Here is a 26,073-nt window from a genome sequence, read left to right on the forward strand (position 1 = left end):
TACCCACAGAAAGAATCCAAAGTTGAACTGTTCTGGGACGATATAAGAGATTATTTAGAAGACATTTATACTTTGGACTATTTGTTTTACTTGTGCCCAGAAAGACACAAAAGGTGAAAATCATAGACATGAACCTACTGACATCAACATAACATTTGATTTTATTGGAAGAATACTCGCAGACCGATAAGGCAAAGGATGTGACCATGTTATGTGACTTTATTTCCTCATTCGTTATTGGACATTGTTTTGTTTGTGTATTGTTCTTTGTCTGAACAAAATAAAATCTATAAAAAAGACTTGTTATTGGATGTATGTGAGATATAGATTAAATTAACACAATCCCATTACCAGAAAAGTTACATAGTGCTCCTTAAGCATATCTTTTACACTCTTTCATTAGACATACAATGAAACTGTTGGGCGTAAATACTAATACTTCACTGACACTCTAATTAAGCTACTCAATTTTGTAACACATTACTGGGAAAATACTTGTAATTAAATCACAATTACTATCAAAATGCTCCTCCTTCTGCAAGTGCACAGCCTAAACTCTGAATGTGTGTCAGATTTAAGCAGCTTGTAACAGTGTTGAGAAGATGTTTTACATTTCTATTGATGGTGTCATGTCATGTCATTTGAGCCAGTTTAAACAACTCATTCAATGTTAAAATGTCATTCATAAAACACACAATTTATACAATATTACAGTAAATTACGTGTTTAAAGTAACACAGGACAGTAGGAGGACAGGGAAGAGAGCATGACTTGTCTATATAACAGCCTATAATAAGTGTTATAAGCAGCTTGATTTAATGTAGGCTTAACTGACAAATATGATTATATCCACATGTTAGCTGGGCCTGTGTGAATCTATTTAAGTCACTGGAACTTATATTTACCTGTTGTTATTGTTATTGTTGTTGTTGTTGTTACTTTTAATGGCGGTTGTCAGCCAAATGAAAAGGTACATTTACTTCTACCTATAGTAGTTGTACGTGTTCAACGTATGTGTTTTACGCTACACTGTTAATAAAAAAAATAAAAGAAAGAGAGAGAGAAAAAGAGCAAGCTTGTACTCAGTCAAACCCCTATATTAATTGAGAACGTTAAATGTCTTAATTGGGTCTAATTAATTAACTGCCTTGGCAACAGGCCCGCCCCCTGCAGCGCACGCTCACGTGACTTCACATATCTATCACTTTTATCAGGGGCCCCTGTCTTGTTGGAGACATGCATGAAATGACACGGGGCTTTACACGGACACAACACCCGGTCAGTGTGCAGTTCCGGGGGCCCCTGAGCCGGGCCTCCCTCCCGCTCCTCCTCCCGCTCCTCCCGCTCCTCCTCCTCCCGCTCCTCTGCCACATCTGGCGGCAGCAGCAGCGGCAGCAGCAGCGGCGCCTCCCCGGACCTCCAGCAGACCCAGGCCCCGGCCGTTTGTGCGCATGCCCCGCTCCCCACGGCCCCAGCGGAGCGACGGGGCGCCCACACTCTCCAGTAACGGGACACCCAGGGGACACCACTGCGTCCATGGAGCGGCTCGCAGCTCACTTCCCCGAGCCTTCCAGTCCACGATGAGCGTTTGGAGCTCCGTAAGATGTCTTTCCACATAAGCTGTTCCATCCTCGTCGCCGTCACGCTGGTCCTGGCGCCGCTGCGAGCTCAGGGTAGGTCCCACCAGAGCCGCTCGAACACTCTTTTTACACACTTTTTACACAAGATAAACGTCAACTTGAGGCTTTTCTCTGCAAAGTAAACACTACAGACTTTTGGGAACTGTACAACTCCATGCGGGTAAAGCAAACTGTAAGTGCGTAAAAGTTAGATGTTGGGATATTCTGTCGATTTGATATAACGCGACTGCATGTTCTTATTATTTTGCATTGTTTCCGTGGAGATGTGTGCGCAGGATTGAGAGTTTGCTCCAGGATTGGTCCGCGCTAGCCCGCTTCTCCCGTTACTTTTAGCCCCGGAGGAGCCGGAGAGAGGCGCAGACAGGAAACTGTTCCTGCACAGGACGAGTGCTTATTGCGGCTTTTTCCAACACATTTTGAACGCTGAAGTGGAAAGATGTGAGCTGTAGATCTGTGCAAAAGGGGTAAAAAAGCGTGTTTGAGAGGGGCGTATGAGCTGGATGTTCTAATAGATCCATGGTTTGGACATTGACACTGCCCGGCTGCCATAACTGTCAGAAGTCACTCCAGCCTTTGTGCAAACTGCAGGAACGACCCATGGAACGACCTGTTCTAATGTTGTGGCATGAAACTACAGTTATTTGGCCATGTTCGTTTGTGATTTGTCCCATATGCTCCTGGTCTGGGATGAAAGAGTTCCTTATCGGTTGTTTTTAAAGGGTACACATGGTTTTTAAGTTCAGATCTGTTATTTAAAAGAGGTTTTTTCATTGTTTGAACATAATAACACACAAATATATTCATGTGATGAGTTACAAAACTGATTGAAACATGTGAAAACCTGGCTCTGTTGTGTTTGAAAGTAGACAGTAGCACGCTTTATTTGAATATTATAATAATAGTATCAAATATAGCCGCAAGCGGCAATGATCGGCCCTCGCCACGCCGCCGCCACACCGCCGCCACGCCGCAAGAGGAGGGGGCGCTAACGCGCCCCAATTGTCCTTTTATTACGCCTACTGCTGAATCTGTGACGCTGTCACATCTTCTCCCCTTTGTTTTACCATCAAAAAGCAATTTTATTTTGAATTCTTGGCAAAATGTGCGGCTTTGCCGCACAGACACCGTGACTCTTTGAATGAAAATGTGGATAACTTTTGATGGTCCACCCCTGAAGATGAGTCTCACCAAATTTCAGGTTAATAGGGCTGACGCCCTGGGAGGAGTTTGTGAAAGTCTAAAGTGTAAACATGTTCTGGCGATTTCCCCATTGGAATAACATGAAAGGTTTCGGTCATCGTTACGGCAACGCCATAACAATTATGACATGGCTCTCATTGACTTTTTTGATGGGGATGCTAAAATTGAGTTGTGTGTCAAATTTCATATAATTTCGCAAAACTAAACATTTAACCTCCATATAAAATCTGTAGGGGGCGCTGTGGCGCCAAATGAATTTATTTCACTTCAAGTAGGTTTAGGGCAAAGAGTTTAACAACTGATTCTAATTTGACGCAATTCGGACTTTATCTGCGCAAACGGCAGAAATTTTAAATATGGGAGATTTCTGAAATTCTAGCTACAGTTTGCGGCTTCGCCGCACAGAGACCGTGAGAGTTATCAATGTAATTTGGATAACTTTTGATGTCCCACTCCTCAGTAGCATTTTCACCAAATTTCAGCTTTTTAGGGCCAACGCCCTGGGAGGAGTTCGTAAAAGTACGACGTTTGGAAAAACTCCGAAGTCATGTTTAGCCATTTTTGAAGCAATATGGCCGACATTTGGTTGGGCGGACGGCGTTGCCGTAATAATATTTTTTACTTCTCTTGTCACCATCTACCTCTGCGCCAAATTTCATGATTCTACGATCAGATTTTTTTTGGGTCATTTCCCATCTCTCAATGCATTTTTGGTACATTTGGGGGCGCTGACCCGCCAATTTTTTTTATTTTAGAAAAGGGAAATAGCCAGAATGTAGAGAGACACGATTTTTAGAGGTGTGCAAATTTTTGTGACTTTTCGTCAATGTTCACTGGGTGAAAAATAGAAAGAAAGAAAGAAAGAAGAAAGAATAATATTCCGATGCGAAAACAATGTTTCCCATTTTCCAAATATCATAAACTATACATTTTCAGAAAGCGCTCGCGCTTTCCTACCTCATGGTGTGGGTCCCTGGTCACTGACGGGTACTTTCGTTAATTTTGAGTGGGCTCCGCCCACTTTGTGTTTTTGGCCCTCTAAACAGTAATAATGTTCATTTTTTGCATTACATGCTTATATGCACGGAACATGCAAGAGATGGGGAACGTATTCGTGAGCTACTTAGCGCAAATGAGTGCTTTACATTGAGAGCACTTTACATTGAGATGACGACCGCGAAGCGGTCGTCATCTCAATGTAAAGTGCTCGTTTAGTGCGCACTTTTGCACGGGCTTCGCCCGTTTACAACGGTAATGTTCCATTTTCCTACTACTAATTAGTATGCACGGGGCGTGCATGAGTGAAGGAGTGCGTTAGTGAGTGTTTGGAAGTGGGCGAGCGCTTCGCGCTCGATTTCGTGCGCACTACGTGCGCACTTTCGCACGGCCTTACGAGATTAATAGGCCTCTCGCCAGCTTGTGGCGCTCGGGCCTAAATATGTAATCGTTGGTTGTAGGGCTACAATGTTTAACGGACTAATTGTGTCTAGTTGCCTATAAAAAACATAGTTATCTTTTGATATAATTGTTATCTGGACTCTATAGACTTGAAAACACATAGAAAAAGGCCTTTTTTATCACAGACTGTGGCATATTTAATCTAATTGTAAAGAAAAAGAAAAAAGAATAGGCATTAATCATAAATATTATATATCCAGAAGCCTTCAGACACCATATTTCTACCTTTATTTGGTTGATAATATATTTCAAAAGTCTCAATGTACAATAGAAATAATCTTTTCTCTCTTCACTTATTACACTGACCCAAAAACAATACAAAATAATATAATAAAATACACATATTTATGATCCTAATCTATTCTGGCTGTAGAATATTATATCCAGATATTTTTTTACATTTTTGTTTACAAGTTTTGTGTATTTTATTCACCTCATGGACAATAATAAACCTAATGAGATTGTTAGATGCTAAATTCTTAGCTCAGTTCTTCAAAAGCATGTCAACACAACAGTGAGATAAACGTAGTCGTCTTTATCGTGCAGCTAATCGTGTTGTTCCACAGCTCTTTGTTTGATTTATTTAATGCATCTTTATTTTTGCACAATCACAAACACTGTGGATTTTACATGTTTTTTCACATTCCACCCTGAGAATTTTACTGAGATATTTGGTTGCCAACTTACTTTAATATTGAAAAGAATTATGGTCTATGTAGTTCTCTGTCAGTCCCACTGCAACAAAACAAAACTGTGCTTTTAGATCATAGAAGAACATTTGTTAAAGGAATACATTAGCTACAATTTAGGATGTCACAGTATACAATTTTACTAAGAAGAAACTACATTAATTTATCTTATTATTCACAATAATTACCAAACAACAGTGGTTTAAGTTGTCTTATAGATTAAGCTATCACTATGAGTATGTAATGCTTGAAATTAAAAATAAAGTTATCTTACATGTGACAAAAGTGACTTTAAACTTTACATTTAGGTTTACGTTGTTATTTTTACTCATTAAAATTCTCTTAAATATAATGTTTTTGTTACTATGATTATATTGTAACATGAATAGCAATTAGCAAAAACGACCGCTAATGTAAACGCCAGAGATAGCGACGTATAAACATATTTACTCCCCTTTATTTCTTATCTATCAGTGTAATTTAGTGAACAGTGATAGTAAATAGTGTTCCACAGAATATTTTAAACAAAGAAAGTGTGCCGCCAACAAAAAGGATATAAAAACACTCTGTGAAAGCTGCAGCAGGAGTCTTTAGAGATGCTAATGAACGCGCTAGCTAGTGTCAACACAACAAAAGCGCTGTGTATTGGACTTGGAAGACAACTGGCCCACAATTAGCTCTCACTTGCTAAACGACTACGCTAACATTAGCCGTTTTGTTTGTGGTTTTAGTGCGTTGAATAAGCCATTTGGCCCCAGTGACTGCAGTGTGTTATCTGGAGGCTGGGGCTCAGATGCTGGAGGTCTTTGATGTAGCGCCACATGGAGGCAGCATGTGCATGTGTCGGGATCGCCATAGTCGTTTTTCTTCCAGTGCCACGTTGACCTGGGACTTGAAAGAACAGAACCCGCTCTCAGATCTCTTTTTTGGGCTGCGCGTTTGCTTCGGGGTCCTCTGAAAGTGCAGGTTGTGTGAAAACATGTGTGGAAAAGGAAGGCAGAGTAACCGTTAGCGTCAACCAGCGCCGTAAAGGTCAATCGCAATCTAAATGTCGTTGGAATGTGATTTAGCAAAAGCACAAATGATGCGATTCGCTTGTTTCATCAGGTAAATTAAAAAGTATCTGGTCTTTGTGGTGTGTCATGCGATGAAATCTTCCAAATTGACTTGCACATTATTGACCAAAATACAAAATGAATGTCTAATTATAATGTAATTAGAAGAAGAAAAGATGCCATGGCAGATTCTTAGCCCATAAAGTATCTAGTGTCATGATGCTAAAAATTCAAACTGAAAGAAATGTACTCTATACCGATTTCGATACTACAATCAATGTTCTTTTTTAGTTTAAGGTTTATGCACTAGATTGACATTGAATTGTAATTTATTTACTTAATACTAGTTCTGATAAAGCTCAAGGTCATTTAAAGCTGTTCAGGAAAGGTCAGGGAAGAACTTCATTTGAATTGTTTGACCGTGTTCATGAACAGTGGTTCCCCAGTGTTGCCCCAGCTCCCAGTTCTGATAGATCCACCCCTGCTCCAGCTACAACTTTATGACTCAAGGGCCACCACGGACCTTCATTTTACTTGAATGATAATTTGCAACTCATCTCATGAAAATAAATAAAATAAATAGGCTACAGGTTTGACGTTTGAGAACTGTAATACACCTTTAAACGGGCGAGCTCACACGGGCGGTGATTCGCCAAAGTCAAAGTTAGTGTCACGAGAGTGAACGCAGAGCAGCGACAGTGACAGGTCTTTAACTGCACAACACGGCTGAATAAAAGCTCCCATGTTTTGACACTGTTGTAGTAATTATGAATAAAACATTCTTTATTTAAGAGTCACATGAAGTCGGTAATGTTAGCCTCTTAGCTGAGCTTTGCAGCGATAGTTTTCCATCTGATGCAAAAAGCTTAATAATCCTGTTTGTTTTCTTCTTTAACTACATGTTAAATCATGTGATTAACATTAGTACATAAATACTGCTGTGTCATACAGGTCTTATTGAGGTAAATCCATGGATAAATCCTGTTTTGGAGTTTCATCAAAGAGAGAGATGTCACAATTGTATGAGGCAAATATGTTATTACAAATAGAAACAAGGCAAAATGACACGTGCCAGTAAACCTCTTGGTGTAGGTCCATTGGTCATTTGAGTGACCATGAACACCCCGAGTACGGGATCGCCCTCTTCTTCATCTCTGAAAGCGCAGGTGTACAAAGTTCTGAGTTTTTAGACCGGAGCGCTCATTTCTATTTAAAGTTGACTTTTTATGATGACAAACATGACGTGGAAACTCACATATGTAACATCTTTGTACGTACGCACGCTTTATAAACGAGACCCCAGATCTGTGGAAAGGCGACCTCGCTCCTGGTGTTATTGCGCAATTAAAACACTCATAATTGAATAAATGCAAGATGGATACGATTATTTCCAGTTGGAACATTCCAGGCCAAGCGACAGCCTCTCCATGGAGTAAAGCAGGTGACTAACTGAAAAAGTGACATAGTGCTCCATTAAGCATTTTTCCACACTTGTTGCAACTACTACATCACAATCTGTCGGAATTCCATACATTTTTCTCTCTGGCAGGTTTTGTTTCTTGTTTTTTTTTTTTCCTGCACTGCTTGTCTTTCATGTTGCCATTGGGTTGTGAGGGCCGGCCGTGAGAGAATGCATCTGGAACCAGTTAGATTCCTCAAAGCATTTGGGGGGAGGAACGCCGGAGCAGCATGTCCACGGCCCGTCCACAAACCTAATTATAGTTTGGTCAACACTAGATTAAAGTGCGGCGAGGAGAGCGGGCTTTCCTGGCAATTCTCGGTCATCGCCAAAACACCAAACTGTGTCCAAACAGAGCAGACGACACAACAACAGTGAGCTCTAAATATCTGCACTCGGGTCAGTTCCATTTGGGTTGTTTTTTGGATCGTGGATTGGCTTGGACAGCACCAAACAAGACATAAACTCACCAACTGTTAAGGCAGATACTTTGATGCTGATTAACCATATCAATGATCAATATTCTTTCCATAAAAGCTATATACCGTATGTTATTTAACTGTTTTTCTTTAAGTTTCTGTATCAAAAAGTTCTGGGCCGACAACAGCCAGTAAATAGACCTTTTCTGTGAATGTACTGACTTAAACCTGAACCTGGATTGGACCTGAAACCATGTCGTTTTGGTGCAACCCTAGACTAGTGATGCTTAAACGTTTCACACCAAGTACCACCTAAGAAAATATTTGGCCTTCCGAGTGTCACCAGATCTAAACCAGGTCTATTCTAGTTCTTTTTGTAGCTGGGACACAGCAGTTTTCCATGTAAATTGTATACGTTTGAGAATAAACCTGATGAAAGTCCTGCATTTCAGTGACAAATCCTCGTATCCAAAGCCGTCCGTGCTCTGTGGAGCTGATAGTTGAGCGTGAGAGAGAAGAGGGTCAGATCTGTGTCACTACTTTCAGAAATACAATGGAAAGTACAGCCGCGCCAGACGTGCGGGTTTGGCTGCTGAAGCCTGTCAACTCTGCAGGGGAAGGTACACCCTACAGGAAAGGACCAAACTGACACCTGAACACATATGTAAACTGTTGGACATCTGTCTGAACACCACTTACTTTCAATTCCGGGGACAATTTTACAGACAGATTCATGGCTGTGCCATGGGCTCGCCCGTCTCTCCCATAGTGGCCAACCTGTACATGGAGCACTTTGAGAAGAAGGCACTGTCCTCATTCTCAGGCATAGCCCCAAAACTGTGGCTCCGCTATGTCGATGATACTTTTGTAACAATCAAGAAACAAGAGCTGGAAACCTTCTCTGATCACATCAATGCTGTGGACCCACATATTAGGTTTACAAGAGAAGACGCTAAGGAGAATCGCTTGGCCTTTCTTGATTGTTCCACGATCAGAGGAGAGGACGGGAAACTCCAAATAGAAGTATATAGGAAACCTACACACACGGACCAGTATCTGCTCTTTGGTTCCAACCACCCACTACAGCACAAGCTGGGGGTGATCAGAACCTTACAACACAGAGCTCAAGGTGTGCCCACCAGCTCAGAGGGCAAGAAGAAAGAGGAAAAACATGTCCGTAATGCCCTCTCAGCCTGTGGTTACCCCGCTTGGGCTCTCAACAGAGTGAAGAGAACCAAGAAGCAGGACAAAAGGGAAACTGAACAGAGAAGGAAGGGTGTCTCTATCCCTTATGTGTCTGGCCTCTCGGAAAAACTGCAGAGAATTTTTAGACAACACGAAGTCCCTGTTTATTTTAAACTAGGAAACACTTTAAGACAAAAACTGGTTCACCCTAAGGACAAGTTGCCGACTCAAAAACAGAGCAATGTAGTTTATTCGATCCAATGCAGTGAAGAAAGTTGTAAAGAACGTTACATAGGTGAGACGAAACAGCCCCTACACAAGAGGCTCTATCAGCACAGAAGAAATACAAGTTCAGGACCTCAGAGTGCCGTGCATCTCCATCTTGAAGCCTCTAATCACTCGTTTGAAGACGGTGAGGTGAAGGTTTTAAGCAGGGAGAAAAGATGGTTTGAAAGAGGAGTCAAGGAAGCTATTTTTGTTAAAAAAGAAAGACCTTCTTTAAACAGAAATGGAGGGCTAAGGTTTAATCTTCCTGTTATTTATAATGGGATTCTGAACCCCTGGAAAGGTAAAGGACATTTAGATGCTAATCAGGTACTCAGGGTGGTTGAGCCAGGGTCTCACAAAGACAAAGAGGTTTCTAATAGCCCATTAAGATTCTGAATAGGTTAGCTCGGTAGATACAAGGGGGGAGTTTCTATTGAAACAAACAACTCTTTCTACTTCAGGAAGGCTCCTCCCAATGGGCGGGTCTTACCACAGAATAGTATTAATATCGGAGTTCTCGACCTAAATTCTGTTATTGACAATGACTCTTGGATGAGAGTCGAAACGTCTATTTTTTCAAACTGAGTCCAGATGACTACAACTGAAGCTTTTTCTACTATGGAACACGCCTGGACGAATGAGGGATTACACCGACATACTCTGCAGGGGAAGGACATTCAGCAAATTGTTTGGGCCGGATTCGATCTCAAGACACTGCGACCTGGTCTAAAATAGTTTTAAAACTACTGTAATAAAGCTCTTTGGGTCAAAATAAGACCGCAGTGTGTCATCTGCATCTGCATCAGAGTGTTTTATCTTCTATGAACCAGGAAGTAGGGCTTGGACTGGTGTTCCATGTTCCGATGCCCGAACTTTAACCAAATAACTAACGGTTCCTAAAGAAAAGTGACGAGTCTAAGCGCCGCTCTCGTAATGAAGAGCCGGAACGTTAGCGGCTGCCAGGGCGGCTGCGCTGGCACAAACTTTCCCAAAACTTTGATCTAGATAAACTCATCATGGTGAATAACTAGGATGCCAGGAATGTGATAGGAAAGTGAGGAATAGGTTTGAACCGTTTAAAATGAACTAGTTTTTCACATTTTTAAGACAGTAAAAGTAAGGGAGCCTACAGCGCCGTACAACCTACAATTCAGTGTCTTTTCATTTGACAAATACTTTCCAGATTACCATACCTACATACATAAGTGAATCCATTACCAGACATTTTAAGGTCTAATTATAACCTTTCTGTGGTTGTGATGTGGTTATCAAAACATTTACCCAGATACTAATCAATACCAATACTAGATACTTATTGTAACACATACCAATACTGAAACATGACATTAAACAGAGTTAGATCAGGCTTAAATAGTTTTAGAATGCTCTTTATCTATCTATCAGAACACATGATAATATTAAAGAAATTACTATTATTTTGTGTTAATTATTTTGTTTTAATTACCGACGAGTTTTAATGCATATTCCTTAGTATCTAAATTGAGTTTGAACTGTGAGCACAATATCATATTTAACGATTATTCAAGATTATTCACACAAAGATACTACAAATACTACATATTCTCTCATTCCACATGCGCAATAGATAAAACGTCCTCTCCTTCTGAACTATAAAGTTAATAATGCACTTTAAGTTAACATAAACAGCCAGATATACATGCTTTTTTAAGATTTTTTTTTCTTTTTTACTGTTATAACCAATTAAAGTTGCCTCTTGGATTCAACTGAGCAAATACAGTCAGTCATCTCTTCTTACTGAATAACTGCTGCTTAGATCTTTCAGCTGCGACACGGTATTTCAAGTGTGGAAAGACAAATCCCGTGGTCATGGAAACGATGTCAGTGTGTTTGAGAAGGGTCAAATCATTGGCATTGAGCAGAGAAAACATCTAATGAGAAGCAGAAACAAATCCACTACAGATCTTTTTCCTGTAAAATAGTTATTCATGTTTATTATGTTGTAGTTTGCACGATTATACTTTGATCTCAATCATCACAATTGTCTATTAACTGAACAATCTTCATGTCATGTTCTATCACAGCGAAGATCAAGAACAAATCTACGCACGCTCCTAACATTATTTGATCGCCATGACTCCCTCTGCTGTGTACTCCCCTCACAGATGAAAGTCTCACCACTGCGCCTCATGACACGTCTGATATTAATGTGAACATAATGCGATAGGAGTTCATAGATCCTGGTATCTTGTGCTTACCTCATTCTTGTGTAATCGAGTTGCATGGTCTGCAGCTGGTTCTGGGTTACATCCATTAAACTCATAAGATGGGCCATAATGAGTGTGAAACGAGAGTTGAGGCGCAGTTGTGGCTGATGTAGTGTGTGTGTGTGTGTGCTGCTGATACTGCACCGGGAGGACCCTGGTGGATATGAAGAACAAGGAAAAGTCATTTAGCCGGATGTCTGAGCGCACAGAGCATGTGGTCGCTAGATGTTGGCACAAGGCTCAGTTTACGCAATATGAGCGTAAAGTGATCAGAATCAGGGTTGCCAGATATAGTTTTTGAGAGAGCCAAACAACCAAACGAGCCTTTAAAAAAAACTAACAAAAAAACTTGAAAAGAGAAGAATCTAGTTAAATGTGTCGATGGTGAAGCACTGATGAGATGCACGGCGCTCTGTGGTCCTGAACTAGTATTTCTTCTGTGCTGATAGAGCCTCTTGTGTAGTGCAGCGCCGTGTGTAGCGCCGTGCATCTCCATCTTGAAGGCTCTAATCACTCGTTTGAAGATGGTGAGGTGAAGGTTTTAAGCAGGGAGAAAAGATGGTTTGAAAGAGGAGTCAAGGAAGCTATTTTTGTTAAAAAAGAAAGACCTTCTTTAAACAGAAATGGAGGGCTAAGGTTTAATCTTCCTGGTATCTATAATGGGTTACTGAACCCCTGGAAAGGTAGAGGACCAGGACAAGGACATTTAGATGCTAATCAGGTACTCAGGGTGGTTGAGCCAGGGTCTCACAAAGACAAAGAGGTTTCTAATAGCCCATTAAAATTCTGAATAGGCTCGGTAGATACAAGGGGGAGTTTCTGTTGAAACAAACAACTCTTGCTACTTCAGGAAGGCTCCGCCCAATGGGCGGGTCTTACCACAGAACAGTATTAATATCGGAGTTCTCGATCTAAATTCTTTTATTGACAATGACTCTTGGATGAGAGTCGAAACGTCTATTTTTTCTAACTGAGTCCAGATGACTACAACTGAAGCTTTTTCTACTATGGAACACGCCTGGACGAATGAGGGATTACACCGACATATTTCTATGAGAAATATATTGAAAAATGAGTAATAATATTGAAGCTGTGGTTTTGGAGATATATATATCAGTCGATTGTCTATTAACTATTCAAAATCTCACAAACAAAAGCATAAATTGACCTTTACAGGTACATTTTGGCACATTCTTCATGCATTTTTAGAACATTGTCTTAATATTCTTATCAAGATAAACCCAAAATGTATCTTGATATATAAATTTTTTTCAATTCCTCCCACCGCTACGTGCAAGTTTCTATTAGGATCAAAAAATGCAACCCGCCACGACTGTCAAGATTTGCAAGCGAATTTCCAACAAAAGAGTGTTCTCTGCAACTGTGGTCAGAATGAATTGGAGAAGGTGTTTGTAAGGACTTTAAAAACAATGAGGAACACTTATTATAATCCTATGATGTCACTAGTGGTACAGAGGGGCCCTGGAACGACCTTTTTCCATTGCTTGGACCCCCATGGTCTAAATTATTTTTTTTATAAACTAAAAACAAGCTGAACAAGAAATCATAAAAATATACTTAATATTCATTTATCATTATAAAGTTTGATTTATTTGAACGTTTTATTATTATTTCGTGAACCGTCTTTGAGTGTCCTGAGAGGCGCTACATAAATTTAAACATTAACATCATTTAATCTTTGACCCGTCCTTTATTATTTGTGGAGACGATAAGTAAAACATTTAGCCCTAAAATGTATTTGTTAATATAAATATTGCCTGTTCCTTTTAACATGGGAAAAAATGAAAAAACTCAAAAGGGAATAATATTATGCAAAATACTAGTTACCTTTTGTAGTACAGTATTCATGATGCAGAAACAGCATATTGCATGTTCCCTGACCAGCTCTATGCCCTCAAGGCCAGAGTTGGGTGTTAGAAAGGGCCCTTGTTGTGTGGGGCCCGGGCCTTCTGAGCAGGCCTTGTCCTGACACTGCTACTGCGGCTGAAGCCATCTTTAATGCCCTTTATTAATCAATGCACAGGAAATCACCTCTGACTGGAGCCATTAGCCCCCCTCCCCGTGGCCCCGTGGCCCGAGTGGCCCCCGTGGCCCCTGTGGCCCCTGAGCTGATGTTCTTCTGTGGAATGCAGCACAAGAACAACACGGCAATGCTACACATGTTAAGATTTTTATTTTATGTTAATTGATAATCGTGATTATTCAGTCACAATATATTAATGAGAACCAAGAAATAATAATCGTGACAATTTTAGAAGTAAAATTAAGTATTTTTTGTTCAATTTATAGCCTAAAAATAGACATAAATATTAAGAACTTTGGCTCTTTTTTTCCCATTTTACTTTATTTTGTCTTTCAGAAAGTTCAGTTTCATAAAGCCTGTCACAAACCTGAGGAACAGTAACATGTCAGACCACGAGAATGAAAGAAAATGAAAGATTTCACTGTTGTTTTGTCACAGTCTCAATAATCGTGAATACTTGTTAAATTGTGATGTTTTTTCTCACAATAATGGTAACACTAAATCTTGACATTGTGACATCCCAAGCTACATATATTTTATAATGTGCATTAGTTAAGTTTACGTATACATTTTGTGCATTAGCCTATTTGTATTGTTATTGTCCTAAAACGTTCTCCTTTGTTATCCCAGGTTATACATTATCTTAAAATAATGTATAGAAGATAAGATCATTATTATCAATATGCACCCACAATGGGGAAATTCCAGTGAATGATATGAAACATTATATCTGTGAGGTGATCAGGATTTGTGTTAGCGCCCCATCCACTGGCAGCAGAGAGCATTGCAAGGGAAATAAAGAAAACCTAGCTTGCCTCGACATGCTATTGATCTTGCATTTAGTCAATTACAGGTGTTTTAATTGCTAAAAAGAAAATACCTTAATGGCAGAAAAGTTACATGTGCATTTTTTATGACTGAACACTGATAAATCCCACTGAAGCTCCTGCACGCAGAGTCACAACTACAGTGAGATGGTTTAACCCTGTGTGAGTGCGTGTTCATGTAAGGGCTGCAGCCTCTGACCTCTGACCTCACACGTATCTTGTATCCGTAGAAACGCAGCTCTGGTTCACAGCTGTGGAAGCACAATCTCCTCAGGTCTGATGTGAACCAAACCAGAGACCAGGTCGCTCCACTCCCGCCCGCAGTCTGTTTAGTCTGTCATTTTTTATTTGGACCAGATCTGCTTCCATACGCGATCCAGTATTTGTTTATGTCGAATGTAATTGTCAGACACTTTTACGTCAACTCATTTATCTTCAGCAGATTAAGAGTTAACTATGGCGTTTTTCTCTATTTCAATAGCCATTTGTTTATATATATATTTATTAAAAAAGAGTTGAACATTTTCATCAGACAGGACATAACATTTGAGAGAAGGCAAGACAAAGCTGAAAAAGCTGTTGAAAATGACAGGAAGTGACATCACCCTAGGGACACTCATTCCAGTCAAAGGTCATGCATAATTTACACAAAGAAAAACATTTAATTTTTGTCCCTCTAAACATTAATTCAGCAAAACAAAGTCTCTCTCATATATTTTCATTTGTCAAATAAAAATAATTGTGACTTTAGATGAGTTTTTGCCCAGTCTTTAATGGGTAATTTCCTAGTGTGACATCATCAATTACAAACAGGAAGTGAAATTATAAATCTAAGAATGTGCAATTCTGTGATTACATTTTCAATGAGTCGTCCAAACTGGAAATTATTGTCAGAACACTACAATTTTAGTCTAAATTATATTACGGTACTACTGATAATGTTATTCAATACCTGAATTATACAGTAATAAAACACTTTTTATGACAATAGAATGTAACACAAAATAATAGCAGTTTCTTTTAGGTCTCATATGACTTCAGATAATAGGCCGAGGCCAGACTAATTTGTTATTTATTTATTTGAATTAGGACAGTGCATATTGATCGATGTGTCACGCCGGAGTGGTTACTAATGGTTGTGATATGATTTACCATTTTTATGTCACATGACAAAGAAAACAGAGCAGTTGGTTGAGTAGTTGCCACACTTTCTGATGTGCTACGGCTGCGTTCCATCATTTATTTTAATATCCATACTTTTTTACAAATGGATATCTAGTTTTGATACTCTCCTTTAATATCCGTCAGTATCAGAGTATATTTTTGACCACGCTCTGACATTATTTTACTACTTTTTGCTGTACATGTGTCTTGTTGAATTATTGACATACGACTTTGACTCACAGTAGATACTTCTATTTAACTGTTCATTATTTATTTGCACTGTTAATTACAGCCCATATTGTTACAGTTGTTATTGTTGTTGTTTAGAAAATGTTTTAATTGGAATTATCATGTTTAAGAATGATTGTGTCCATTCCATTTAACTTTAAAACAATATGTGTAAAACTCCAACAATGGAAACGATGGATACTTTGGGTTGCAGTAAAAAGCAATAACAGGGAGATGGATTGGACTCTTTTTGTGTCTTGTGTTGTGTTTTTTTAAATTTTATTTTACACGTAGTATACAAAAAAACAATATATGTTGCTGGCATAAAGTAATCTTCAATATAATCATTTTCTGCAGCTGTACGTCACACTTCAAAACGTGTTCACGACAGTCCTATATCCAGATCACGCATAGTTATAATACTTTTTGTGTAAGGGAGGCGGGGTCATCCTGCGTAAGTGCATATCGAGGGGCGGGGCCAGCTCAGGGGCCGAGTGTGGAATGGGGCCAGAGCTCATTAGCAGCCTCTCGGGGCCCCTCACACTGTACGGGCCCCTCCTGTGGGACATGCCTTTGTTGATAGTGTACTTCATATCGAGTTCAGCCAGGACACTGCAGCTCTGTGCTATTGTCGGCCCGCTATGCTAACTTGTGGCTAGCTATTGTTAAGATAAGAATACTTTTTTTTTTTTTAGATACCGAATGAAAGCTTATGTTAGAGAGTTCTGTTTACTCTGAAAACATTCACAGTTTAAAGTTATGGTTTAAAAAAAGCAGTCATATCCGCAATATAAATGCTATTGTTATGCTATTACCTGCATAAAAATGTATCTTATTGGGTATTTTGATGATTGTAATATTTATCTGGACTAGACAGACTATAAAACATTTATGAAAATATGTTTTATTATTTACCATGTTGTTTTCTTTGCACAGATGTGGAAATTGTTTGGTTTGTATTGTTGATTGTATGATTTGAGCTAAAGAAGATCGACTTCTATGACTAATTACAGATTCTAACTGACTTCTAAAGTGTTTCTTCCGGCTCAGTTTTTTAACAATATTTTACATTTACTGTGTCAGTGACATAATAGTTTGAATAGGATCATTTTATTATTATATTTTCTGAAGCAATACTGGTATATCGTGCAAAAAAGGTTTCTAACAAGCTAAGTATTCATGGAGTTTGTTTTGTTTCTTTTTTAATCGCTTTGAGGCTAATGTTTAAAATTCTGACACAAAACTTTCCGCTCAGGGATCAAACTCTCTGCTCATATAAGTTCCACCTTATATCTCATTTCAGGCCTTAACACACAACAGAAGACACAACAGAAAAACATGCATTCTCACCACACCCCTCCACAGATCCGACATGGTGGTGGTGTCATCGGCAAGTTTAATGCCATATTGTGAAACATTCCAGGCAAATTCCACCAGAAAAGTGACATAGAGCACCTTTAAAGTACACACAAAGTACTTCAAAAGCACACATGACATGAAAATACTTGTGAATAGTTTTGTTCAGACATTGTTTTAAATATAATACATAAAAACAGAAAATAAAATGTATTTGCTGCTAATTTTTCAAAGTTTCTTCTTGTTTCCAGACCCGCTGTGCTGTAACCATGCCCCGGAATACTCCCCCTGTAAAGAGGCTTGTGACCAGGTACACCTTTACTGTCTCCTCTTTCCTCTCCTTATTCATCTCCTCTCTCCTTATTCATCTCCTACTTCCTCTTCCTAAGTGCACAACACATTTCACGTTTAAACCGAGGAACCTTCTGACCATTCCACATCTCCAGCACCGTAGTGGAGGAAAGTGGGCGTGCGATGTGCGGTTGCCGAGCGACCACATGTGAACATTTGAGGCAGGAGCAGGTTATAATCACCAGAGCCTGCCCCGCCCTCTAAATGAAGGCTCTGCACTCACTAATGACACATCACCTGACAACGGCCCCAGAGCTTTGGAACGCAGCCCTAGATTTGAGAAGCGGTTACATCGTCACAAATACAGTTTTACGCTCCGACTGTTTCATATTTACTCGTTTTCCAGCCCAGACCGTAATAATGCCACGCCTTTGTTTGTGTTTGCGTGAGCGCTCGGCTCGCTAACATGTGCCGTGTTCGCAGCTCGCCACCATCAAGAGCGAGTCCCGTCTGAAGCACCTGCTGCAGCGCCTGCCCAGCTACTGTCCCGAGTCCATGGTGAGTCCAGCACGTTTCTCCTCCCTGTTTGACATTACGGGGGTTTACACTGGTTTACGGCTTCGGTTCTGCTGTCCCGCCGACGACACGCGCTTCACTTCTGTTCCTGCCCCTGCTCCTGCCCCTGCTCCTGCTCCTGCCCCTGCCCTTCCTCCTCCTCCTGCCCCTGCACCTTCTCCTGCCCCTGCTCCTGCTCCTGTCCCTGATCCTGCTCCTGTCCCTGCTCCTCCTCCTGCTTCTGCCCCTTCCCCTGCTCCTGTTCCTCCTTCTGCTCCTGTCCTTGATCCTGCCCCTGCTCCTCTTTCTGCTCCTGCTCCTGTCCTTGATCCTGCCCCTGCTCCTGCTCCTCCTTCTGTTCCTGCCCCTGCGCCCGCTCCACCTTCTGCCCCTGTTCCTCCTTCTCCCCCTGCCCCTGCTCCCGCCCCTGCTCCTGCCCCTTCTCCTCCTTCTCCCCTTGCCCCTGCTCCTGCTCCTGCTCCTGCCCCTGTTCCTCCTTCTCCCCTGCCCCTGCTCCTGCCCCTGCTCCTGCCCCTGCTCCTCCTTCTCCCCTTGCCCCTGCTCCTGCCCCTGCTCCTGCCCCTGTTCCTCCTTCTCCCCCTGCCCCTGCTCCCGCCCCTGCTCCTGCCCTGCTCCTCCTTCTCCCCCTGCTCCTGCTCCTGCCTCTGCTCCTCCTTCTCCCCCTGCTCCTGCCTCTGCTCCTCCTTCTCCCCCTGCTCCTGCTCCTGCCCCTGCTCCTGCCCCTGCCCCTGCTCCGCTGCGTGTGAAGGAGCCTGAGTTCCATTATCCACGGTGCAGGCGCAGAGCAGAGCTGCGGTGGGACCAGGTGCTTTGTTCTGTAACCACCAAACCACTTCCTCTGCCCCTAATGAGAGAGCTTATATCAGAGGCACAACAGGAAGTCAGCAGCCCCTCACCACACACCACACTCACACTTGACTTTATCAGTTACACAGCAAATGTACTATTACTCACTTTAAATGATGACTTTGTCTTCTGTGCAGAATGAACTGTGGACTTGTGTCAACTCCACACTCCCAGGTACAAGCTTTTTGTTTCACTGTTTTCAGCTCTGCACTTCACCTAACTCTTGTGTTTGGACCAGAATAAAAGAGTCTAAAAACATAATTATTACACAGCTATTAAAAATGTAGATAATATTGTGAACGTTGTTTTGAGATATGCAAAATTTGAGTAAAAAGTAAATAATTTATAGTTAAAAAAAAGAGACAAAAAGTGATAAAAATGTATATTTGAATAAGGTAAGGTTTCAAATAAGGGTATATGGTGATATTTCTGAACTTAAGATAAGATAATCCTTTATTGTCCCTCATTGGGAAATTTCATTGGTGCAACGCAGGAAGATACAGAGGTAGATACAGAAGAAAAGAACAGATCACTTATAGGAAGTCTGAAAAACACTTTCAGTAGAAGATCTCCTATAAATAAAAACTCCCATAGACAAATAAATAAATAAATACATAAATACCATTGCTTTGATAACTTGTGTGATTAATTAAAGACATGGTTTAACACATTTCTGTTGGATTTACATAATTGTCTAAATATAATTATTGGGATACTCAAAAAATATTGAATATTAATTTCTTTCAATATTGCCCACCAATAACAGCTGTATGACTAACACAAGTACATTTGTCCTCGGGAACGCATGAACACTCGCACAAGTCGGGAAAAGAACTCAGGAACTCGGGTCAAGCTCATGAGTCAGTTTATGTGAATCTTTTAGTTTTTTGAGGGTCGTCCATGTCATAAGAGCTACAGATTTACACATGAACACTTTTGCACAATAACAACAAATCTTACTGTTAGCTCTTTAAAACGCAGTTAAAAAGTGGACTCTGTGATTATTGGTGACATCAAAATCAGGAGTTTCCGAGATAAAAAAGCACATGAATGTAAATGAGGACCACCTGAACGCAGCATTTTTCTTTACTCACGTGACTTTACAGGGCTTTGATATACTGTAGTATCTGTTTTATCAGTGGTTCAGTGATGTCAGGTAGTGAGCGTCTCAAACTACAATACCCAGAATGCAACCTGTCACACCAACATAAACACACTGTAAACATCCGGCTGAAAGCGTGACACTGCACGTGAAAAGGAAAAAACTAAACTGAAATTTAGAGAGATCAATTTGAAACTTTATCTGTAGTTTACTTGTATTTATGTACTATATTTTTATCATGTAATGTTTTCATATAAAATTAAGTCATGTTCTGTGTAAAAAATTTCAAAGTTACACATATTTGGGACTAAACCGGACAGAACCAGGTTTAAATTTCATGTTTATTTTTGTTTACATATCAAATACAAACAATAAAAGATTTGGGATTTTTATTTAGTATTTCTATAAAATATATCTTACTTTTGCAAAAAATAAAACTTAAAATTCTGCCTCATTTTTTGGAGTTAAAACTTACATCAATACATCAAACTAAGAATTAGAGAACAAATTGATAAATATGTTGTCCCATTTCTTAGGTGTATAATTTTACTTCCTGACTGTAATTGATGACATCACAAAAGGAAATAACCCAGCAAAAACTGGGCAAGAACTCTTCTAATGTCACAATTTTTTTCATAATTTTTTGACAAATAAAAATATATGAGAGCGACTTTATTTTGGAGAAATTAGTTTATTTTGTGTAAATTATACATCAACCTTGACTGGAATGAATGTCCCTAGTATGATGTCACTTCCTGTCATTTTCTACAGATTTTTCCAACGTTTTCTCCACAAATACCTACTCAATTGATTAAAAAAAATTATTAAAACTATCATTTATATTTAGAACCGGTATAAATACACCCTATGAAGTAAAAATTTGAAAATCGTAAAAACCTTTCACAGGCACTGTTATGACCCCGAAGAGAGGTTTAACATATTTAAAACGAACATGCAGACGAAGACAATTTTAAACAAGTTTATTAGGTTTTCACCAAACAAATGCTAAATTCCGAACCCCCGTGCCCTAAAAATCACCCCAAAGTTATAAAAAGAAAGGTGGACCTGGTGGGCCAGCCAAACAGAAATAAAATAGGAGCGACACCGGGCCAGCCCCGTATAGGGCCGTCGAAGCCGGTGCCGACACCTCTACCTAAAGCACAAAAATAAGACACACCAAACCCCCTATCTAGCCCCAAACAAAAGCGAAAATGGGACTACCGGTCCCACCAGGCCAAACAAAACAGGCTAGTGCTATTGCTACTGAGAGCCAGCTGGGAGCAGGCGAGCCGAGTGCGTCTACGAAGCGGGACCGTAGCGGGATGGGCGGAGCCGAGCTGAGAGAGAGAGATGAGCCCATCCGGTCTCCATTTAAAGGCTCCAGGGCGCGCACCCGCGGCCGGGAGCCAATCTAATAAAAAAAACTAAACAGATCATTAGACAAAAACTGAACAGACAAAATATTATTATAACCAATAGGGAGGAAAAGTGCCCAAACCTAACAGGCACTTTAAGGATTGATCTTTATGTCTCAGCCTTTGAGGTGCGTTAAACTGCATCTGCACCATGACAGAAATATTATGAATGTATTATTGAATGTATTGTAAATGTATTGTAAGTGTAATGTAAATGTGCTTGGTGCAGGCGTGTCCAGGAAGTCCGAGGGCTGGGTGGGCTTAGGCTGCTGTGAACTGGCCATTTCAGCCGAGTGCAGGCGCAAGTGTGAACAGGTGAGTCCCTCTGCACCTGCCCTGTCTGTCCTGTCTGTCCCTCTGTGTCCCGCGCTCACATGTGCTCCTCTGCAGGCCACATCCAAGAGTGACATCACTAAAGTCTGCAAGAAGGTCACAGAGGTGGGCCCTTGGTTTTAACTGCTGAATGTTGTGCGTGTTTCAGGTCGTGGTTTATATGTATTTTCTCTGTTGTTTCAGAAACCGCTGTACGGCTGCATCACCAAGAATGAAAGTACGTTGTCGTTATTATACGTTTTACACACAATGTTATGTTATGACATTTTAGTATTTTAATATCTGTGTTAAAATGTATCATAGTTAGTGTCAAGTTGTACATTGTGAAGAAAAGTTGGATAGAAAATAAATAAAGAGAGGAAGTAGCACTGACAAGAATCCTTCTTTGTATTCTTTGTCATCAATGCTCAAGATTCCATTCTAAAAGCAAAGACAATATACACGTAAAAAAATTAAATTAAAATCTAACAGTTTATTTAAGAAAATAAAAGTGTTGTCATATGTTTTATGTTTGTCTTAATAACTTTAGACCAGCTTTAGTCTACTGTATGGTTGCCTGGTAACGGTTATGGAATTACCTTTTTTGGTTAAAATAATCAAGTTAACCATGTTTTAGTGAAATGTACTATTGAGTATATTTCAAACTTATGATGTTTCTTCCATTTGTCCCGTAAAAAAATATGCCAAAAGCAGTCACACATACTTTAAAAGAGACATAATGCTTTGGAATCTTCATTTTACTTTTTGTTTATTGTAAATTGATCTAAAACGACTTAGTAATAGAAACATAAGCCCCGCCTCTTAACAGTGATAAGCCACACCTCTTCATAGTGATTTTACACCATTTACTTTACATGTTTTAATTTCTGAAAAGTGTCTACATGACATTTGAGAGTTTTCAAAATCATTCCAACTAAGTATAGCGATTTGGGCGGGGATAGGGGGTAGGTGAAAACAGGTTAAAAGGTTAAAATGTTTATATATTCCTTTTTAACAACAATTTCTTTGCTTGTTTATGCTGTGATCGGTGCAGTTGGTTCCACGTGCTGCAGTTACGCGGGCCGCCACACCATCTGCCGGGACTACTGCCAGGCCATCTTCAGGACGGACTCCACCCTCACCGCGTCCCAGATCAGCGCCGTGAAGGGCTACTGCCAGAGCCACAGCAGCCAGCTCCTCAGCTGTGTCAACAACTTTACCAAGTCCTACCCCATCCGCAGCCCCCTGGACAGTGAGCGCCGCACCCGCCAAGCACCCGCAAAGCACCCGCAAAGCACCCACAAATCACCCGCAAAGCACCCGCCAAGCACCAAAGCATCACCTACATTTCAAAGACAGCCCTAGCTTTAACCTGCTGTGCGCTTTGTGGCAATACATTATCAATGCCAAGTACTAAATCACATGCATCGTCACTGCATTCAAATTAAACGCAATAACTTCATTACCCCGGTTGTTTCATATAGTGGAGGTCCTGGGGCAACTTTATCTATTCATTTGGTTTCATCTGGTTGAGTAAATAAGTAAATAAGATATCTAAAATCTTTGCATTAATGTGTCACAGGAAAAAAGGCACGAATCTAAACCCAGAATGAGAAAGTTTTTGTGCTTCAATAGTTTCACTAGACTATTAAAAGATACTTTGAATAAATATATTTAAGTGGCATTTATACTTTTTTTCCCTAATTAATACATGGAAAACCCAATGAGAAAAGTTCTCTTTTTCATGGTTTTAGCCTGTTAAAACACAACACAAAATAGTCAAACGAACAAAGCATACTAAAACACAAATTAAACATTCAATAAAATCAACCAATAAATAAAAACACATTAGCACATACTCTGTGAGATAAAATTATATAAAACATGTACCAAATATATACATTTCGATTTGAAAACAGAAAAGACAACAATAAATACCACAACATCAGATGGTTTGATACATGTTATTTTCCTTTTATTACATATTTGGACATTTGATACATTGAACCATTTAAATATGTTCAAAGTATGATCTCATGACCCCGCCATGACCCCGCCTTGTCCCCCACAGGCCTGTACTGCTGCGACCGCGCCGAGCAGAGCCACTGTCAGGTGGCTTGTCGTCGCATCCTTCGCACCATGAACACAGAGCACGAGATCATGGAGGGTCTGATCAAGGAGTGTGGCTCTCAGCCGCTGCCCCAGGACCCTCTGTGGCAGTGCTTCCTGGGCAGCGCTCATCCCCCCTCCCCGCCCGAAGAGGAGACCCCCCACCCCGCCAAGATGGATCAGGCCAAACTGCACTGCTGCGCCAAAGCCAACACCTCCCTCTGCAGGTACAAGCGGGATCACACGAATCACATGAACAGGAGGAGCAGGAGTAGGTGCAGGTGCAGGAGGAGGAGGGGGAGGAGGAGGAGCAGGAGCTTCAACATCAACATCAACTTTACATTATAAATCAGAGGATACTTCCAGACAGTTACTCTTTCTCGAGTCATTTCTTGCACCACTACATTGTACTTGAGTAATACCAGTACCAGTGTCTCGGCTCCTCCCACCTCCTGCTCTGCACCTCCTGCTCTGCACCTCCTTCACACCGCTCAGCATTCCCCGCCCACGTCTATCATACAGTCATTACACATCATTCTCAATCATTATCTTCTATTAGCCTTCGTTTGCGTCTCTCCTGATCGAAATCCGGCATTTATATAGGCTCTGCTTGATTAACTAATGGTGGTAAAGGGAGGTTTGGACGCCGAGATTAGACGAGGGGTCGTGTGCAGGGGTCTCTGTGTGTGTCTCCGTGTGGGACGAGGACGCCTCCTGCCAATTATTTTCCTCGATAAACTCCCCCTTGTCTGGGATCCAATTCTCCAAATCCTCAACTCCAGCCTCTTGTGAGATTTGAGGCCAGTTTAGAGAATCTTTCACTTTCTTTTTGTGCTGCTTCATTCTCTCTATTCTTTTCTGTGTCTTCTTGTTAGCTGTGTTGTGAACAGTCGGATGTGTGTTTTGAACCTCTATTTAAAGGCGCACTACGTAACCTTTCTGGTAGATCGATACACAACGTACTTAATCTTGCATTTATTTGCCGGTGGTGTAGTGATTTAAGGCTTTGCACATGCACGGTTGTTACCACTTTGGCGTCTTGGGTTTGTTTCCTCACCACAGTGGGCTCTGAGCACAGCCCCGCCGTGTTACTTCCACTTGACTCACTTGTCCTCGGATCCCCCTCCACCTTAGCTCTGGACTCATGGGGTTTTCTTGGAGCGGCGCTAAAATAATCAATATTTAAACATTACGCAACAAATTAACAGAATAAAGGGGATTCCCGGAGCTTTACCTACGCTACAGTAAAGCCTTTGCGCATGAAACAATTTCAAAATGAACTAAAGTTTAACACCATACTGTAACAAGGTGACCAGAAATGTTACATAGGGTATCTTTATCCAAATCATAAAAAGCAATTGATGAGGAATGTCATGTATATATATATATATATATATATATATATATATATATATATATATATATATATATATATATATTGAATTAAATATTGACCAAAGTTGTAGATGTGACAGTTAAAAGTTTGAAAAATCGTGACAATTATCCATATGGCAGTTCATATTTTGGATTTCCTATGTCGCTCCAGAATGAAGATTTGAAAACTTGAATTGATGTAGAATTCCAATATCGTGGGCTCTGGTTCAACAGATTAAATAGTTCCAGGGATTTACATTTGCAGGTTTACACTGGACGTACAAAGAGTGGGGCAAAACTGGACAAGGGCCCTACGCAATACAGTGCAGTATTGTACAGTGAAGCCATTTAAACATCTAAAACGTGACCGTTATAGAATGTAGCGAGTGCGTGCGGACTGAACCCCTGTTTCCGTGACCCGCAGAGAGATGTGCGAGGAGATGAGCACAAACTGGGGCTCTCAGACGTGGCAGGACTTCGACCAGCTGTGCGAGTACAACCCGGTGGAGGCCGAGCTCATCAGCTGTCTGTCCGACGTGAGGGAGCCCTGCCAACTGGGCTGCAAGGACCTGGGCTACTGCACCAACTTCAACAACAGGTCAGTGACGCTCGGCCGCTGCTCCGCACACACGCCCGCTCACCGGTGCTTAAAGCCCGCGTGAATATACTGGGTTTAGTTCTAATATTATACTAAATTAACGTTTTGAGCTTGTCATGTTGTAATGTTGTCGTCAAATACATCTGAAGTTGGGTTTAGTTAGGCTTTAGTGTTTGATATTCTGGGTTTAGTTCTAATATTATACTAAATTAA

At 40.7% G+C, this 26,073-nt stretch overlaps 1 protein-coding gene across 1 annotated transcript in view; it reads left to right on the plus strand.

The window, feature by feature from the left end:
• Window positions 1-1,476: 1,476 nt before the first annotated feature.
• reck (reversion-inducing-cysteine-rich protein with kazal motifs) overlaps window positions 1,477-26,073 on the plus strand; it is a 61,694-nt gene continuing 37,097 nt past the window's right edge. The window contains exons 1-10 of the mRNA XM_072451131.1: window positions 1,477-1,673; window positions 17,489-17,547; window positions 18,012-18,086; window positions 19,088-19,124; window positions 21,697-21,782; window positions 21,858-21,905; window positions 21,984-22,017; window positions 22,834-23,031; window positions 23,851-24,115; window positions 25,687-25,860. Coding sequence (XP_072307232.1) covers window positions 1,604-1,673; window positions 17,489-17,547; window positions 18,012-18,086; window positions 19,088-19,124; window positions 21,697-21,782; window positions 21,858-21,905; window positions 21,984-22,017; window positions 22,834-23,031; window positions 23,851-24,115; window positions 25,687-25,860 — 1,046 coding nt within the window. The 5' untranslated portion in view covers window positions 1,477-1,603. The remainder of the gene's footprint in view (window positions 1,674-17,488; window positions 17,548-18,011; window positions 18,087-19,087; window positions 19,125-21,696; window positions 21,783-21,857; window positions 21,906-21,983; window positions 22,018-22,833; window positions 23,032-23,850; window positions 24,116-25,686; window positions 25,861-26,073) is intronic.

This window comes from Eucyclogobius newberryi, unplaced genomic scaffold, assembly GCF_026437365.1.
Source record: "Eucyclogobius newberryi isolate DKJ021-1_F unplaced genomic scaffold, fEucNew1.0.hap1 SCAF_18, whole genome shotgun sequence".
Taxonomy (NCBI): domain Eukaryota; kingdom Metazoa; phylum Chordata; class Actinopteri; order Gobiiformes; family Gobiidae; genus Eucyclogobius; species Eucyclogobius newberryi.